Here is a 20,390-nt window from a genome sequence, read left to right on the forward strand (position 1 = left end):
TATAGCAACACAAACTGAATAAGTCCCTCAATTGTCTCTGCCTCACTCTACCTACTTTCTTTTTCTGGACTCCTATTAGAATAACATTGATTCACCTGGAGTTCTTCTACTTCTTTTCTTTCTTTCTCTCTCTTTCTTTCTCTCTCTCTTTCTTTCTTTCTTTCTTTCTTTCTTTCTTTCTTTCTTTCTTTCTTTCTTTCTTTCTTTTTTATACCAAATGAATTTATGTTGTCTAAACATCCTATATAATAAAAGGCTAATATGTAAATTGTCCCCTTGGGTGTTTGATCAGGAGACCAGGAGTTTGACCGCTCACTATGATGTGTGCTGACTACCAGGGGGAGGGCAGAACATGGCAGGCGACCAGCTGTGGCGGGGCACTGAGGGAACAAGGGAAGGAGGAGCCAGGGAGGCGGGGAACCTGATCATCCCTAATCCCTGGCCAGGCCTAGGGACCCTACCTGTGCATGAATTTCGTGCATCGGGCCTCTAGTCAAATATAAAAAGACTAGAACAAAAACTCTCCCTCCCACCCTCTTTCCCTATTCATTTAGTTCCTCTCCTTCAATCCCCCTAAAAATATCTGTACATATTGCTAAATATACATAGGGCAGGCCATAAATAGGAACAACAAACAAATAAAATCATGCTAATAATATTTTATTGTTAACTTAGGATACTAATACCTCTTCTCCCACCCCCTAAACAGGCATCAGAATAATGCACAGCCATGTTGTTGTTTTTTAATGTAGGTAATCTGTTTGTAAGAATTTTAATCAAGAGGTAAGTGAGAAAGGAATCTGGTGAAGGTTTGGGGGAAAATAAGTAAAACTTAGCCTGTGACTTTAAAGAGATGAAACAATTTCTTGGCTGTTTCAGCCACATCTACATTAATACATTTAATGGATGATAACTGGAGTGTCTTCATGCTGTGCTGAGAGACAGCACAAGTCACTCACTGGCACTGGTGGACTACTGTCTGTCAAGATGGATAGTCCCTCTATCTAGAGCCTCCATACAATACTTGCAGCTAAGAATAGTCTGGAGGCATCCATGGATAATAATATCGGCTCAGCACAGGTCGGGCTGGCATCACAGAACTTCCTACCACAAGTCACACTCCCTAGTGAAATCCAGAGGAACATTCTGCTCTAGGTTCCACACCAACATTCAACTATCAAACTCTGAGCCAGTTTACCAGAGTATATGTGTGGCCCTGGACAGAGAAAAATAAAAACCACATGCAGGAAAACGTGCCAAGTACATTATAAATAGGCTCCTCCTTTCCTTTCATCCTTTCTGGATTGTTCCTCCATTCCCACTGCTCCCTTCACTCTCTCCGGCATCCCCCCAAGCAATGCAGCTGTGATAGAAAATAAAACTATACCCTATTATCTTCCTTTCCAATAAATATGGTGGAGAAGTGAGGGGAACATTTATAAGGAGAAACAAAAGAGAACTAGGAACTGATGAAGCAACATCAGACTCAGTAACTGATCCAGACCCCTTGTGCCTGGGGCAGGGAGATGGAGATGGACATCCCAACTCATCATCGTTATTCTCGGGTTTCTACACCAACATGAATGGGAAGAGGTGCTATCGCAGTAAATAGTTCACCAGTAATATTTTCACTTTATTGCCCATTGTTATCCCACTAATTTGAGTCTTTCTTTCTTTCCTTTTTTTTTTTCTTAAGAAGCACTGTAATTACTTCCATTTGGCAGATTAGAGAAGAGATTAAGTAAGGAAACTGTGAGTTACAATTTGTCAGAATTCAGGTCTCCACATGTGGACAGACATGGAAAATATGAGTAATTAAAGAATGCAGGCAAAACCTTGCTCATCTGTTTCTCTGTCTTTTGATTTGAGCTTCTGGCCACGATGAACCTGAAAGGAAGAGTGTACGGGCTTGTGAAAGTGAATCAAAGGGGTGGGGCTAAGAAGAGGGAGGTGTTACCGCTTTTTTGAGTTCCTACAGTTAAAAGTTACTCAACTCAGCCACAATTTCTTACTTTAGAAACGAATTTCCACTTCTGCTCCAGGGGAAGAAAACAAGGTATTGTAAATACTTCTTTGTTTAAAAATGTTTATTTATGTTTTCCTTCTTTGTTGAAGTGCCTAGCTCAATAACAAATGATCAAGAGCCCCAGAAACAGAAATAGTATATAGAGCTCCATTCCCCGGGAATTCTGTGCAAGACAGAGAGATTTAACCCCGAGCTGGATCAACGTTTCTACTGGAAAGAGGGCTAAGGGGGAGAGAGCATTCATTTCCAAAGAAGCTAGAAAAATAGTTTTATTAGGATTGTGAAACTATGAATGAAGTTTTTTTTCAGTCACATTTCTGGATTTGCTACTTCTGTATCTGTCACCCTAGGCAGAGAAATAGAATCTTCTCAGAATAATTGAGCCCAAATCTTTCACTTGGCAACATGAATTTGATCCTAGTCATTAATGTGTGGAACTAATGGCTTGACTCTCTACACTCCTGCCTTGGCCACTATAGCATTAGCCATTATCTTTCCCCTCTTTCATCGAATAATATAAATCCTTCCTCTCCTCCCAACCTTATGCTAGGTGCTCATCATAAAACACCCCAAGCTTCTACTTTCTTTGGAAAACAGCATTAGGTGAATATAGGCATGCTGGGGGGTGGGGAGATATCATCTTTTGATATGCTCAACTCCATGAAGTAGATGAAAACATCATCAGGATCATGAGGAGTAAAGGGACTTTGGACCTCCTCTTGTGGAAAAGGGCACGGGACTCCTTCCCTTGCCACCCTCCTCCTCATCATTCCTCTTTTCACCCTCCTCTTGTCCATCTTCTTTCATAACCCACTTCCTTGATTTACCATTAAAATCTTAGTGACAATGAAATACAATGACAAAACCAAGTATATTCAGAATCCAGAGAACAGGATTGTAGCGATAACTCTGCTATGGGATCGCTGTGCCTGCTGGTTGGCACATTTAACCTCTCTGGGCCTTAGTTTCCTAGCTGATAAAATGAGGCAATTGGATTAGAGGGACTCTGAAATACTTTCCAATTCTGATACGCAAGAGTATGTGTATTTACAATGAGACATTCTGCTGAAAGACATAATCATTTTCCTATTTTCATAGTTCTCCCCTAAGCCCCTTTACAGATTGAGCAAAAGAGTATTTCATTCTAAAAAAGGCACAATAGGCTTCTGATTTAGAGATTTATAGTCTTCTCTGAAAAAAAAATGTACAACCTTTATATGGACAAACTATTTCCTGTAAAATCGCATCCTGAAATTTCACTTCCTTCAGAAAACACATTCCACTGTTGAGTTAAACTTTACTAATGACTGGCTTAGTGCTTCTGTAAATTTCTGTGAAAAAAATTTTTTTCTGTTGTATATGAGCTAATATATATGGGCTACATATGATATATTAATAATGATATTAATGAGAGAATTCATGATGTGGGAGATAACTGAATATTAGCTTTCCACAAGAAATTAGCTCTTTCATTGGAAAGAATTATTGTTTGTAGGAATTCGTTATAAGTAACTAAATTCCAGAATAACTAGTTAGAAAGATAAAAATCCCAGACCCTAAGATAGTATTTTCTCTTCTTCTCCCTTTATGTTGAGTATGGTTTGGCTAACCAGCCAAACATTTTCCATATGAATGTAATGCATGGGTTCTAAAAAGACAAAGTAATATATAGGCAGCAAAAAAAGCATTATCTGAATAAATATCACCCTAAAGGAAAGAGAGAGGTTATTTCCAAGTTGGCATTGAATCTGATAAGAAACAAAATACTCACAGGAAAGTTTCTAATGTTTTATGAGGGTGTAGTATTACTATAAAACTCGACTTTTTTTTTTCTTTTCCTTTAATCAACAATGTCAGCCTAGGATTAGCATCAGCCTCTGGAATAGGCAGGAGCTGGAACTAGGACATGATTTAGAGGCTTGGAAGCTGTTTTGTTAAGTACAAGACTGTGGCTAAGAGTAATTTCAATGGTATCATTTAATCCCAGTCATGATGAAACCAAGACTTTGCCTACACACGCCTCTCCCTTGATTCAACTATTTGATTAGGGACAACTGGCTTTTCTCAAATTCTCATTCTAGTTCCCTCAGAGAGTCAGGTGGTGTCAGTGGAAGACAAAGTTCTAGACAATATTTTAGGAGGTTCCAGGCCCAGGAATTTGATTTATTTTTAATCATTTAACAAGGTCGAGAAATTATCTGATAAAGTGACAGTAAATTTAACTGGTATTTTTAAAAATAGAGACCCGGTTCGAAAAGACTTAAATTAAAATGTGAGGGTAACTAAGGTGATATTTAGAAGTTGAATATAATATCAAAAGTGAGAGAGAGAGAGAAATCCTGAGTTCCTTTGTTCAAGAAGACCAGTTTCAGAGGGTCAAAAGTGAGTGAGAATAAAGGCAAAAAAATCTTGGTTTCTCTATGTCTCGACAAGCATTTCCCATTAAATTGTGCATGATTTCAAGTTTAAGGAGCTAAAAACAAAACAAAACAAAACAAAAAAGGGTCGCTAGAGCCCAACAATGAACGTGATGCACAAAGTATTCCTATGAATCCATTTTGTGCAAAGTGCGATTAATAGATGTGGGATGTATGAAGTAGCATAAGAAAATTTCTCTCTGGAGAAACTTACCCTGGAGTTGGAAAGATAGAAATAGAACTAGCAGTGTGACAAATGTCAAGTACGTGGCCAGAGCTATGTTATGGGACCTGGTGGCAGACATGCTCCTGTTTACCCCAAAGGTCAGGAAAAGCTTTCAGGGGAAAAGAAGGTACTTGGACAGAGTTGGATTTCAATAAAGAAGGAGAAAAGGCATTCTAGGAAACAGGAATATCATATATAAAGTGGTAAATAAGGTTAAAAAATAAAAATATGGATGAAAGTGGGTGAGAAAAAGTACAAAGTTGAAGCGATGCATCCTTATTTCTCATTTTCTGTGCAAAGTCAGCAGTAGTGCAGTGTATTGAAAAGAGGCACTGGCTGAGAGGGGGACCTGGTTCCACTGCCACTTTCATCGTGACAGTCTCAACAAGGAGCTGCTGACACACCAGAACCCAACTGTTCTCGGATGTACATCAGCACTAAAATTTGAAACAATTTTCTTAAACACCCTGGACTTCAGTTTTCCAATATGTAAACTAATAATGTTGGACTAATATGCTTTTAAAGCCCATAAGTCCATTTAGGTCTTATGAATACAAATTGGATAATATATATTTGTGTCATTTCACTGAAGTATAGTTAAAAAGTAATATATAAGCTAACAAATTGTTTTACAAAAGTAAAATGATTGGAAAGGATTATTAAAATTATTAACATGGTCTCCCTTTCTCTCCTTTTTTTTTTTTTAGATTTTCCCAATGGATTCTCTAACAAAATCAATCAACCAATTTGCCCTGGAATTTAGCAAAAAGCTAGCTGAGTCTGCTGAGGGTAAAAATATTTTCTTTTCTCCTTGGGGCATCTCAGCCTCCTTAGCCATGGTGTATTTGGGCACCAGATATACCACTGCATCCCAAATAGCCCAGGTGAGTGGCAAAGCTCAGTCTTGCCTTAAAACAAAATGTTTTCTTTACCTTTTATCTTCATTTTTCTTCCAAATTCCAGATAGTTCACACTTTATAACTGTATCCTCCAAAACAAAAGTTGCACTTTAAAAAGTTTTCTAGCCTGGCCGGTGTGGTTCAGTGGTTGAGCATTGACCTATGAACCTGGAGGTCAAAGTTCAATTTTCGGTCAGGGCATATGCCCAAGTTGTGGGCTTAATTCCCAGTGTGGGGGCGTGCAGGAGGCAGATAATCAATGATTCTCTTTCCTCATTAATGTTTCTATCTCTCTCTCCCTCTCTCTTCCTCTCTGAAATAAATAAAAATATAGTTTAAAAAGTTTTATAGACCATAAAAAGAAGTCTGGGAAAGGAAGTTGATTTGCTAGGAAAACCATTTAAGAACCTGTATTCTCTAGCAAAATCATACACAGAGATGATGAGTTTATCAAGTTTGGTTCAACACCAAAAATTATTTTATTTGGATTACCAAGACATTTCAAGAAGTGATGGCTCAAACATTAAATAGTAGAATTAGTATGTTTTGAATTTCAGAAGGATTTTCTTGAAAACACAAATAGAAAAGTCAAGTGAATTTTGTTCTTTGTACCTTGGTTGTTTCCCTTTTCAATCCCTATTTGTTTTGATGAATTTAAAAAGCCTATTTGGAACATGAAAATGCAAAACAATATTATTGTATAAGCAATTACTGATTTGGAATAAGCATCCTCAAAACATAGTGTATGTATGTGTGTATGTGTAAGCATAGATAAACAACATAATAAAATAGCCACATATATGTGTATGCATGCATGTGTAAACTTATACTTATATGTGTGTGTATTTTAAATAAAAATAAACCAAAAAAGAATAAATCCAGCCCTAAATCATGCAACAATGGAAAGACCAAATGACAGAATTTCCACACAAGAAGGTGTCTTCTGTGTCAAGTATGGACATGGGTATAGCCAGTAATTCTGGGTAAGACAGGCAGAATATATATTCTGTGAATTTAGGCTTAGGCTATCAGCTTTATTCTTGTAGTTCACAAGATACTATGCGGTTTAAAACAGCAACAACAGAATCCTGGTTAATAATTAATTATCAGAGGTTTAACCATTCAGCGATAGAATCAATCTTAGGTGAATTTCACTTTTGGTCTGTTTCATATAAATATATTGTTGGGTGTTTCTTGCCCTTGTTTTATTTCATATATATTTAAACATTAATAGCTTCAGTTTGTACCCCTTTTCCCTATGGCAAATGGTCCCTGTGCTGTCACTGTGTGTCAGCAGGAGCTTTGGTCAGACTTTGTTCCTCACTGTGAACTGGGTCAGGATGTGATAGATGGAATTATCGCTTTGTTTTTTTACTGTTGTACAATTCAGGGGGAACAAGGGTGCCCACATCCTTCCTATTAACCTGCAAATAAAACTCTGGGGTGTAAATAAAGAATGCATCCATATGTCAAGTGGTGATAGACAATGGGAACAAAAGCACTAACCTAGGAAAAACAATTAAAACCCTTGCATTTTCCAGATAATTGGGTGGTAACTTTTGCTTAAATTGCTAATTGGACTCAATTGAACACCTAGCCTTCTCTTCAAAGCAACCATAGATAAAAATGAAACTTGGGAAACAAGATAATTTTACCTCTAAGGGCATTTCCAACATCACCCTAAATGTCCTATATAAAATATTAAAATAAAGAGAAACTTAAATCAGACTTTTAAAAATTTTATTTAAAAGCAACTCTTTTTTAAAAAATATATTTTATTGATTTTTTACAGAGAGGAAGGGAGAGAGATAGAGAGTTAGAAACATCGATGAGAGAGAAACATCGATCAGCTGCCTCCTGCACATCTCTCACCGGGGCTGTGCCCGCAACCCAGGTACATGCCCTTGACCGGAATCGAACCTGGGACCTTTCAGTCCGCAGGCTGACGCTCTATCCACTGAGCCAAACCGGTTTCGGCAAAAGCAACTCTTTTTTAAAAAAAAATGATTTCAGAGAGGAAGGGAGAGGGAGAGAGAGATAGAAACATCAATGATGAGAAAGAATCATTGATTGGCTGCCTCTGCACGCTCCATGCTGGGGATGGAGCTCACAACCCGGGCATGTGCCCTGACCAGGAATCGAACTGTGACCTCCTGGTTCATAGGTCCATGCTCAACCACTGAGCCATGCTGGCTGGGCTAAAAGCAACTCTTGACCTAGTGTACTAGTTCAGCTAACATACTGTTAAATCAAATTAGAACCCTCTTGGTTCATTAATTACATGTTCTGTAGCAATGTATTTATCAAGGTGTGTTTGATATGATTATTTCTCTGCAAAGTGCACTCAAATATTGTCTTTTTATTGAAATTACAGGTGCTTCAATTTAACAGAGATCAGGACATCAAATCTTATCCTGAAAGTGAAAAGAAAAGGAAAACGGTATATTTTATATTTTAATATCCATTTGCTGATAAGGAGGAAACCACTTTTAGCATCCGCATGTTAATGGCTAATTTAAGCAAACTTTACTGGGTAAATATTCTTAGAAACGTATGTTAAAATTTTTTTGTAACACAGAATGTCTACACTTTTTGGAAGGGTTATCTTTTTTAACCTTATCTCTTCTCCGCTTTTGCTTCTCTTTCAAAACTGCTCTACTTTCAAAATTATTCCTGCTTTTGCAAAGTAACTGTGAAGAAAATGATGCCCTCAATTATTTTTATGTTTTTGCCTTGATAACATTAGAGAAAACATTTATCTATTTTATGATTAATTTCATCTTTTTGTTCACAATACACCAAATTATTTCATTTAGTTGTAGGATGTTCCTATATATACGATTCTTGTTCAGTGTTTTTATTAGACTAATCCCTTTTCTTTTAAAGGATTTCAACTTGGGGAAGGTTGAAGAAATACACTCCAATTTCCAAACACTCATCTCCGAAATCAACAATCCCAGTAATGCCTATGTACTTAAAACAGCCAATGGGTTATATGCAGAAAAAACTTACCCATTTCTCAAAGTGAGTGCAAATATGTTATTTAAAGCTGATGGGAAAGAAAGAGCCATGTGAGAACAATCAATGAACTCTTTGTACATTTCTTTAGGGGTCCCAGGGACAACCTTAATGTGGTCAACATTTCTGGTAAACAATTGTTTAGACCAACCAATAAGTGTCTAGTTGTAAAGAAAACCAATAATAAGTCTCAAACCAGGTCTAGTGATCAGATCTTTATGCAAAGTAGTAATATATAAATGTGGTTTATATAATCTGTGTGCCAACATTTGCTTCATGGGAAATGGAATAAAATATGTAGGGTTTGGATGTAGGGTAAAACTGAAGGAGCAGAGGGTGATGTTGGACACAGGAATATGCCTGGAAGCTGTGTAATGGAGAGAAAAGCTGACATTGGAATCAGACAAGTCATTTTCCATCATGACTTTAGAGATTATGGAAGATTCTTAACATGGAATAATATCAACTTTGTCCCTTCTTGAGTGGTTGGAATTCCATGGAGCAGGCCATGACTTCATCCTCAATTCAGACTCAAAGGCTTCTCAAAGGCGTCTACCCAGGAGCCAGGACAAACATTTACTTGTCTCATATTTGTCCATTACATCTTTGGCACATCTTAGAAAGGAGCAGGAGGACAGAGGGGTCCAGCGGACAAAAAGCAAGGACATTGCGCGGGGTGGAGGGATAGCAGTAGAATCAATAAACCTATCTTGAGATTTCAAGCAGTAATGTCAGAGCTGTGGGTGGCAGACCTTCCTTCTATACCTGGAGTTTTCATGGCTAGTCAGAGCCCAGAAAAATTTAAAGAGGAGGGGTATAGTCTTTGACCAAAACAGGAGTAGGAAAGAGAGAAGGGAGCAGTGTGTGTGTGTGTGTGTGTGTGTGTGTGTGTGTGTGCAATTGTTCTATCTAGCTTTTTGATAACCTAAATAGACTTGATTTCTCAGTTTTGGAAAAACTCTACAAAAGGAAATTTTACCTGTATCTTTCAGAAATATTTAGAAGACATGAAAGCATACTTTGGTGCAGAGCCACAGCTTGTGAACTTTTTGGGAGCTTCTGACCAAATCAGAAAGGAGATCAACTCTTGGGTTGAAAGCCAGACTGAGGGTAAGCTGTCACCAAGGTGCCCATCTGCATGCTCTCTCCAAGCATTGGTTTAAAAAAATATTTTTTATTGATTTCAGAGGGAAAGGAAGAGAGAGAGAAAGAGGGAGGGAGAGAGAGAGAGAGAGAGAGAGAGACATCCCACCCTAGGGATGGAGCCCACAACCTAGGCATGTGCCCTTGATTGGAATCAAAACAGGGACCCTTCAGTCCACAGGCTGACACTCTATCCACTGAGCAAAAGAGGCTAGGGACAAGCATTGTTTATTGTGTACACTGTCCACAGTGTTATTGAAATTAACTCTGATGCTTCATTTCATCTGCCTCCCCTGAAGGATCCCACACATAATAGCTCTAGTTTCAGCTTTGAATAAATAACATATAAAAGGCCCACTCATAGTTGTTATTCAGAAAATTAATGTTCATTGGAGTGAATTGAGGAAATTGGCAGCCCTAAATTCTCAGTTCCTTTTCCATGTAACTTTCAAAAGCCATGGTGAGGCAAAAATGACCATTATATTGAACTCATTCCTGATTTTGAGCCATCCAAAAGTTGACTCTTTTAGAATTAGAATTAGCTAGCATTTACTGGGTACTTGCACTGTTCCAGTTTACAAGAGGACCAAATAAGACTGTAGAAGGAACAGCCCATTGTAATATGCAACTCAAATTCAACATGGCAAAGGTAGGAGAATAGTAAGGGTTAGAAGAATAGTAAGGGACTGAACTAGATCTCTGGTCTTAAATCTTTAGCCCAGTGTCAAGTATGTTGTCTGGAAGACAGTTGGGAACCCTACACATAGGGAGGCTACGAGCAAATAAGTAATCTGCTACCTTTTCACCCAGAAAAGCCTTTTAGACCTGAGAGGAGACCTGTCATCAGATGCTGCATAGCTTGATCCTTGTCATGCTTCCCCAGTGCGGTTGGCACACTCCAGGGGAATGATAACTGCCTAGATGACAGAGCTGTCCTGGAAATCTTCCTGTGATGACAAATGTGCCATACATCTGCGTTGCCCAATTTGATACAGTCACATGTTCTATCCACATGTGACCAGAGATGATTTGAAATGTGGCTAACTCAATAGAGGATCTGAATTTTTAAATTTTAGTTCATTTTAATTTAAATTTAAGTAGACTTGTGTGTCTGGTGGCTACCATATTCAACAACACAGATGTTTTAGAAGAACTGAACAAATACATTAAATTATGGAGGAAAGAGTAAACTTCAGATTATGGTCACTATATGGTCAAAATACACAATGGGCACACTTTGAAAAATCCTCTGTTGTCATAGCACGCATCCAGTAAGAGGTCCTCACAACTATGCCCACCCTGGACGTGGTCAGAGTCTTTTAAGTCCCTGTTTCCCTAATTTCATGTCTACATTCCTCCCGTTGGCCCTGTGGACTCTATTTCTTAGAAGTTGAACCTTCCAATGAGGGAGAAAGCTGAAATTTTTCTGTATGTTATTTTACACATTGGACACAAATATCTGCTATTTGGCGGTTATTCAACATCAGTTTAAGTAAAAAATTGATCAGCTATTCAGGAACTTTGACTTTGTTGCATCCTTATGGAGACATTGCTAGAAACTCTTCGGCATGCCTAAGTTCTATCTGAACCACTTGAAAGAAGCTTCTTTCCTTGGCCCTTCAAATAGGTCTTTTTCCAAATAGCCGCATGAACTACTGGAACACACGGCATTCAGAGTCAAATTCTCCAAGATAATACCAGTCATATGTTGCTACAATTTTTTTCCTAATTTTTTTCCTTATAGTCTATAAGCTCCTAAAATGTGAGGAATTGGGGAAGGTTATTGTGTGCATATTTGTAATCTCAAAATCTATCATGCACTTGGCAAATAGGACCCTCTAGTGCAGCCGTGGGCAAACTACGACCCGCGGGCGGGATCCGGCCTGTTTGAAATGAATAAAACTAAAAAAAAAAAAAAAAGACCGTACCCTTTTATGTAATGATGTTTACTTTGAATTTATATTAGTTCACACAAACACTCCATCCATGCTTTTGTTCCGGCCCTCCGGTCCAGTTTAAGAACACATTGTGGCCCTCGAGTCAAAAAGTTTGCCCACTCCTGCTCTAGTGTCACATTAATATGTGCCCAGCAGGACTTACCAAGTAACCTGAATATCTGTGAAGCCAATGCCCTTCCCATTACCTAGACTAGAGCTACCAAGGATGTGTGCAATGAGCAAGCCAGTAGGTGGCACTTTAACTCTGAAGAGGATAGTAGAACATTTCTTAGAAGAGTCCACTTGCTCTGCATTACTTTGAAGTTGTCTGTAAATACATTTTGTACATCCTTTGTCAAATAAACTAACAACACGGCTGTGGATTCAAGAGGCTATGCTCCTTGAAAAGGTATGAACCCAGAGAACAAGGCAATGAAACTTAAATCATCTGGATGTCAACTAACTTGAGATCAACCTGTGTAAACCTCTGTCCTCGATATGTTCTCTATTTGCATCTACAACTCTATCAAATGATAGAATAATTCACTTAGTATGACACAGAGCTTAAAAAACAATAACTTCTGTGCAAAAACCATATTTAAAAAATGACACATGACTCCCCAGGTTAAATCATCAACAATTTTTCAAGTTAAGTTTAATATACTGTCTTTAATCAGATAAAAAACAAATATGAAAGTTTCAGGAAATTTTCACATCAGCATTGAAAACCAAATTTATATTTAATTTCTAAAACCTAAAGGTCTGTTTCATGGGGGGGATGTTTGTTTTGTTTTGTTTTGAGTAGACATGTTCAAGCCACACCTCAGAGCTAGTGGAATCTCTAGAAGTGTTGCCCTTAGAACTTTTAAATAAAGCTGCACAGTGTTTGGGAGATGCCCCTGTGAAGACTAGTGGTTGAGGGGTATGTTGGAGCCCATAGCAAAGGCTCACAAGAGCCAGTTTGCATCTCTTCAGGGGTTGGAGGATACAAACCCACAATGGTAGCATTCAAAAAAAAAATCTTTAACCTAAATATTATCTTTGAGGGAACATCAGACAAATTTGAACTAAGAATTGATGGACATTCATTTTTTAAAATATATTTTTATTGATTTTAGAGAGGAAGAGAGAGATAGAAACATCAATGATGAGAGGGAATCATTGATTGGCTGCCTCCTGCACTTCCACTACTGGGGACCAAGCTTGTAATCCGGGCATGTGCCCTTGACTGGAATCGAACCCGGTACCCTTGAGTCTGCAGGTGGAGGCTCTGTACACTGAGCCAAACCAGCTAGGGCTGATGGACATTCTTATAAAACTTTTTCAAAACTATCAAGGTCATGGAAGACAAGTGTTGACTGAGAAACTCTCCCAGGTTAAAGAGGACTAACAACTAAGAGGAAATGATAACTAAGCACAGCTTGAGAACTTGGATCATTTTCTAGTCCAGAAAAAGAAGTTATTGGGACAACTGATAAAACTTGAATAAGATCTGTTCATAGTATTCTACCAAAGCTAACTTCCTGGCCTGGCTGGTGTGGCTCAGTGGCTGAGCATCAACCTATGAACCAGGAGGTCTTAGTTCTATGCCCGGTCAGGGCACATGCCTGGGTTAAGGGCTCAGTCTCTGGGAGGGGGCGTGCAGGAGGCAGATGATCTATGATTCTCTCTCATCACTGATGTTTCTATCTCTCTCTCTCCCTCTCCCTTCCTCTCTGAAAACAATAAAAATATATTTTTAAAAAGGTGACTTCCCGGTTTGGATTATAATATTTCATAATCATCATTTTTGTAAGTGTGATATCATTGAGATCTAACTATACCATTTGAAATCTGTCCTTTTGCTCTTGAAGGAAAAATCCTGGATCTCCTACCTGATGATGCTGTAGATCCTGCAACCAGAATGGTCCTGGTGAATGCCCTTTACTTTAAAGGAACCTGGGAACATCAATTCTTAGTCCAAGACACCACAGAAAAGCCTTTCAGAATAAACAAGGTAGGAATGATTTAATAATCAGCATGGATTTTCACGTGGCATTGTAAAGGGGATCCTATTTTAATTTCACCCCTCTTTTTAAATATATATTCTTATAAAGTATGGCTTTTACTAGGGCACAGATGGCTAAAGTGAGCATTCCCAATTTCATCCCACCTTGAAATTTCCTTTTCTCTAAAAATAGACTATTCACATATTTTATCACTCAGACCTTGCTACAAGTAAGCTAGAGAAAAAAGTTATATTTGTTTCCCAGGTGAGCAATACAGTGTGGTTAAGTGATTAAGTTAGGAGTCTACTAGAACCGAAAGTCTTCACTATTACTTCTGTTTTTGTTCTACTAAACCTATACTATCTTCTACCAAAAAAAGAAACAAAAAGTTTTAAAAATCACCTCTCTCATTAAGGTCTCTATTCATGCTAGGACTTAACACACTTGTTTTTGTACTAGGAACCCACTACAGCAAAAATGGAAACAAACATAAGATGACAGATATATCTCATAGAATCCAAGGGCCAGCAGGTGGCTGGAACTTGGACTTGCATGGAAACAAGGATCCAAATGTCATCAGGATTCATTATTTACCTTTTCAACTGTTTCTCTCATCATTCTTCTCTCAAGCTGAGGTCTAACTTCCTCTTCTTCTCAGTTGGCAATGACCCACACACCTCTTCCATTCGCAAGACAGTATAATAGATCTCATTCCAAAATTCCTGGGAAAGGAACTGATTGGACAAAGTTTGCACAACTTGTTTAGTCTGGGGTGGGACATCTCATACAAACAGTGCTGCTGAGGACCTATTGCTGAAATCCTGTGGATATATGCAATAAGCAGTTCCCAGTCAGTGGGATAATAATGGGGCAGGCTAACCAGAAATGAGCTAGATAGTCACCTTGGTATATTCAGCAGGAGTTTTCAGTTGCAAGTGAGAGGAAAGCATTCCAAACTAGTTCCAGTAAAATGTGAATTGTGTTAGCATTGACTCATGTAAATAAGAGAAACTGACATGTCCTAGAGTGGCAACCCGAGAGTCTCAAAACATAATCTCACTTCTCTCTCTCTCTCTCTCTCTCTCTCTCTCTCTCTCTCTATTTGAGGAGGTGTCTGTTCAGATCTTTTGCCTATTTTTAAAATTGGGTTGTCTGCTTTATTACCACTGAGTTTTTAAGAGTTCTTTGTAAATTTTGCATACCAGTCCTTTATTGGGTGTGTTTTGTAAATATTTTCTCCTAGTCTATTGCTTATCTCTTCATTCTCTTAGTGAATTTCCATTTTTATGATACTGAAATGTTTGCCTTTGAAACACACCTTATTCAGTGTCTGAATCATTGGCACTTACATAGTTTGCATAAGATTATATACTCTTTTAAGTGTTTGATAGAATCATCAACTATGATATATACATGTTGCCACAATAATGTTAGAGAATGAAACTCCATATCACCTGTTAATGATACTATCCAGTAGAAGACATATTTCCAGAGAGCAAAGTCTGAGTAACTTTATCCAGTATTTAGCAGAGGATCACCAAATTAGCCCATGCCCAAGACTCCTGGGGATCAATGATGATAAAGAATGAAGGATTTGGCGAAACACCTCCTCAGTGACTTTGCTACTTATTTTCTATAGACTACAAGCAAACCAGTGCAAATGATGTCGATGAAAAAAAAGCTTCCCGTTTTTCACATAGAAAATCCACAAGCAATTGGCCTTCAACTCTACTATGAGAGCCGTGACCTCAGCCTGTTCATACTGCTGCCAAAAGACATCAGTGGGCTGGATCAGGTAAGACATCATCTGTCTGACATGAGGATGATTCTGGTGTTTACCCCCATGTAATATGGCCTCCCTGTCTCCTAACTTGTAGAGGAAGGCAACCAATACCATTTCAGCTTCACAAAACTCTGTAGGGATGATATGGCTATTCCTTAGAAAGTGTCAGTAATTGATAGACACCTGTAACCTGGGGTAGTCCCACAAAGAGCAACATGAACAACAGATACAGATATTGTCAGTCACAAAGTTGTGTGGATTGATCGTACAGGTCTTTCTTCTCCCTCTGGCAGGACCTACCTAATGGGAAATTATTATTAATTTTTTTGTTAATCCTCACCCGAGGGTATTTTTCCATTGATATTTTTTAGAGAGAGTGGAAGCCTCTCTATCTTATCTTGTAAGAAGAGTCACATTCTTACGAGATAAGCCTTTCTTTCTAAGAGTGCAGGTTCCTGAGGAAGAGACTGAGAGAGAGAGAAAGATTGATGTAAGAGAGACACATCCATTGGTTGCCTCCTGCACATGCTCTGACCAGGCCTGGGGATTGAGCCTGCAACTGAGGTTACTAGCCCTTGATCAGAATCTTATCTGAGACCCTTCAGTCCATGGACTGAGGTTCTATCCACTGAGCCAAACTGGCTAGTATGGGAGATTAATTTTTTAATCACCTGCATTAAAGTAGCATTAGATGTACATTTTAAAACATTAAATTTACTTCCAAAAATTGTAAACACAGTTTTATCATGTAGACAGTCTTTCGAAGAAATAGTCTATATAAGTATCATCTTCAAGTATTATTTAAGTTGTTTGTCAGCCACATTTCTATTAAGCCTGATATAATTTTGGCCAGATGACATTTCTGAGTAGTTTGCATGTCTAAATTGAACATTGATTTCTCCACAGCAGATGGCCTGTCTTTCTTTGCACAATGCCTAATTTTTTATGTGTGCTAGACTTTTTATACTTAGAAGTTTCCATGGTCCTACTAGTATGTAGAAAAGATTTCCCACTGTATCATACAATTTTTGAAACTGGAGTCGATGGTAAAAATAAGACCATGTGTGGACACTGAACCATGAGAGTCACATTCTTACAAGATAAGCCTTTCTTCCTAAGAGTGCAGGTTCCTGAACTTAAGATATTGTCACATTATTACTGTATGCCATTTATAAGTATGTCATTGACAGCAAAATGAAAACTCACAAAGTAACAAAAGCACATACTTTGAAACAAACAGGTTATAAAAAAAACTAAAAAAATTTTTCTCCACATACACATATGTATATATACATACATATATATTTATTATTTTAAAATTTATAACATAAAGAGGAGAAAAAGCACCCTCAAAATCACTATAAAAATAGTCATTACTCAGGGATAGATGGTGATGGAAGGAGACTTGATTTGGGGTGGTGAACACACAATACAATATACAGATGATGTATTATAGCATTGTATACCTGAATCCTATGTAAGTTTATTAACCAATGTTACTAGTCAATTTTTAAAAGTCATTACTCTTAGATTTGGGGATTTCCCTATCTTTTTTGTTTTTTCTTTCTTTCTTTGCATTGTTTATGGTTACTAAATTCATATTGTGATTATAGACATCTTATTCTATCTCAGATTTTATGTTAAAAAATTATCTCCCATGTAAATAAAACTAATGGTTTTTGTGTCCTGACATACTTGTTCTATAGTATATGCTTTTGTGTAGACAACATGCAAATTATATTTATTTTTTATGATGGAGCTGGAGAGTATTATGCTAAGTGAAATAAGTCAGTCAGAGAAAGATACTTATCACATGATCTTACTCGTTTGTGGACTATAATGAACAACACAAACTGATGAACAAAAACAGATCTAGAAACAGAGAAGCATCGATCAGATGCTCAAACCTCAGAGGGAAGGTAGGGGAGGGTTGGGGTAAGGGGGAGAGATCAACCAAAGGACTTGTATGCATGCCTATAAGCATAAGCGATGGACGCAGACAACAGGGGGTGAGGATGAGGGCAAGACTGGGGACATGAGGGGACAATGGGGGGATAAAGACACATTTGTAATACCTTAATCAATAAAAAAACTAAAAAACACACTAATGGTTTTCGTGCCCTGACTTACAACTTGTCCTATAGTATATATTTTTGTGTAGACAACATGTAAATTATATCTATTTTTTATGTATCTGAGTGTATTTTTCATCTTTTGCATATTATCATAGAAGTACTTTCATTATGAATCAAGATAGAATTCTCTTCCATCCTGAGAACCATCAATCTGCAGAACAAAGATTCTGTAGGTCAACCATGTGAAGGATGTTGTGACCCAAAGAATTTCCATACGTGTGTGTTTTGTTACTGTGGTAATGGGAGTAATCATAATTCATCAATTATATAGAGATCTCACTCAACCAATATTTCCCACTCCACTTTGGAATTACTGACTTTTTCTCCCTTGGTTCCACACCTGCAGCTGGAAAAGGCCGCCACCTATGAAAAGTTGAGTGAGTGGACCAGCGCAGACATGATGGAGATGTGTAATGTGAAGCTGCACCTTCCCAAGTTCAAGCTGGAAGAGTCTTATGATCTCAAGTCAGCCCTAAGCAGCATGGGGATGAGCGATGCCTTTACCCAGAGCAAGGCTGATTTCTCAGGAATGTCCCCAGAGAAAAACCTATTTCTGTCCAATGTTTTCCACAAGTCCTTTGTGGAAATAAATGAAGAAGGTACCGAGGCTGCAGCTGGTAGTGGGAGTGAGGTGAGTTATCGAATTAAACTCCCAACCATTGAATTCAGTGCAGACCACCCATTCCTCTTCTTCATCAGGCACAACAAAACCAATACCATTCTCTTTTATGGGAGATTCTGCTCCCCCTAAGCCTGCTTCTTTCTCATCAAACAAAACAATGTGAAAAATACATCATAAGATGGAAAAACAATTATAATAAAAACTAGTTTGCAGTCTAGGTATTTTTCACATTTGAATATTAGCAAATAAATCTTGAAATAATGCATTCTAATGATACTGTCATATCTTTTTTTCAAATATTACTATAATATTTATTATATTTAAAAAATGACATCTAGGCCTCAGACTACACAAGAGTAAAAATAAGAGAAGATGTTATTTACAGCACGGGGAATCATAGCCAGCACAAGCATGAATTCCTTAATATTAAGAAACCTGGATACTGTCATATCTTTATGGCTAGAAAGAATGGCAAATTTTATTTCTACCACTAGACACTTTTTTTTAATGTGACTTTTATTTACATTTCAGAACTACTATGCTATTCAACTGAACGCCTTATAATTATTGAGCTGCCTGTCATGGTATTATCACTTATGTTTCACATGCATCATTTAATGAAGAAAAATCTTTATAAAGACGATATATTGATAAACAATAATTTTTTAGAAGTATAATTTTGACAATTCATAAATTACTACTGGAAAATTAAATCCCCCTTTTCTGTTATCTATTTAAAAATACTCTGTTGACATTAATGGAAAAGCTAGTGAAAGCCAAATGAAATTTGGAATTTACTTAACAGCAATGTACCAATGTTGGCTTCTTAGTTTTCACAGATGTGTCTTGGTCATGTTAGATATTAGTGTCACCGGAAAGGGAGCAAGCTCTGAGCAGGGTCGGCCTGTAATGCGTGGGTTCTTGACTTTGTGCAGGAAAGATTTCACAGTACAAGTCCAAGTAATTTTTAGAGTACATTTATTAAAGCTGGGAATATGAAGCTGAGAGGTCTCAGGGGAAAAGCAACAGGACAGAGCCTAGGTGAGTGCTTCGGCTCTCCAGAAACTGCTTATTGGTAGTCTCACCAGCTGTTATTCTACTTTTAGAGAAGATTGTGTCACTCTAGATTGCTTGTTTGACTTTATTTAACAAATGGAAGAGTGGGTCAGACCTGAATATTATTATATAAATGAGTACAAGAAAATGTACTAAACAAATGACTATGTCTTAGCTATAAAGATGGAAAATTGTAATATATATGATATTTTATCATCTCTTTATGAAACACCTCATATTAAGTCGCAATGAAAGAAATCACTTGTGGGGATTTTGCTGCCTGGCATTTTGCTTCCATAGGCCAGCTGTAGATTGCCCACACCTTCCTGTAAGGGCAGACAGCTTCTGTGAACTAGTTTTGACTTCGGGCAAATTTCTTTGCCACTGGCAGAAGGCACATTTCTGTGTCAGCCATACCTTCAAAGAAGTCTGAGTCTCAGCCTTGGGGTATTAGGTTGCCTGTAGGTAAAGGGGCTCATTGTCTGTAAATGAGAAATCAACTTTTTTTTTTTTTAAAGACTGTGGAGTGATCCTTTTAAGAACATCTATTTGTGTGTTTTTTCCATCATTAGATGATTTTATTACTAAAAAAAATTAAAACTCATATATTTGCATTTAAATATGGAAATACAATTTCAAAACTTCATAAAAATCTTCCAAACAGAAAACATTTGGTGGGCTTCAAACCGTAAAAACGTTAAAAATACAACATTTAGAAAAAATTAGCTTGCAGAAAGAACTGACTTTCAAGAGGATGAATGGATTTTTACTAGTGAGATTTCAACTAGAAATATTTGCACAATTAGTATATGGATTGAAAAAAATCAAGTGTCAAGATTTAGTAAGTAAAACCAAAGATATTTTTATTCCATTTAAATCAACCCATTTCCCCAGCAGCCTTTCTTCCTGACAGCCATCAATGATGCAAGTTTAGAAATAAACTGAATTTAAAACCAGGTCTTCAAATTAACTCTATGTCAAAGCTTTAAACTAAAATGAAAACAAACACACATTTAATTACACTGGTCTCATTACATTTTTAAATTTTTGTAAGCAGAAAAAAATGAGTATTTCTAATAAAATTTTTATTTCTTATTCGTTTTAATTTCTGTTTGTTTTATAGTGTTCATCATATATTAA

The 20,390-nt window shown here is 37.4% G+C and overlaps 1 protein-coding gene across 1 annotated transcript; it reads left to right on the forward strand.

Annotated features, from left to right (window-relative positions):
- Positions 1-1,892: 1,892 nt before the first annotated feature.
- SERPINB10 (serpin family B member 10) lies at positions 1,893-20,355 on the forward strand. Its single transcript, XM_070420432.1, has 8 exons — positions 1,893-2,056; positions 5,377-5,553; positions 7,943-8,008; positions 8,455-8,592; positions 9,579-9,696; positions 13,520-13,662; positions 15,294-15,449; positions 17,919-20,355. The coding sequence occupies exons 2-8, from the start codon at positions 5,386-5,388 to the stop codon at positions 18,321-18,323; spliced, it is 1,194 nt and encodes a 397-aa protein (XP_070276533.1). The 5' UTR covers positions 1,893-2,056; positions 5,377-5,385; the 3' UTR covers positions 18,324-20,355.
- The last annotated feature ends 35 nt before the right edge of the window (positions 20,356-20,390 follow it).

The sequence above is a fragment of the Myotis yumanensis genome, unplaced genomic scaffold, assembly GCF_028538775.1.
Source record: "Myotis yumanensis isolate MYYU_CA2020_CCGP unplaced genomic scaffold, mMyoYum1.0.hap1 SCAF_7, whole genome shotgun sequence".
NCBI lineage: Eukaryota > Metazoa > Chordata > Mammalia > Chiroptera > Vespertilionidae > Myotis > Myotis yumanensis.

What these genes read in the sequence shown, in the direction of transcription:
- SERPINB10 (XM_070420432.1), top strand. Translation starts at nt 5,386, where the DNA reads ATGGATTCTCTAACAAAATCAATCAACCAATTTGCCCTGGAATTTAGC. An exon ending in CTGCATCCCAAATAGCCCAG is followed by an intron (nt 5,554 to 7,942) that starts GTGAGTGGCAAA and finishes TTGAAATTACAG; the next exon opens with GTGCTTCAATTTAACAGAGA. An exon ending in ACATCAGTGGGCTGGATCAG is followed by an intron (nt 15,450 to 17,918) that starts GTAAGACATCAT and finishes CCACACCTGCAG; the next exon opens with CTGGAAAAGGCCGCCACCTA.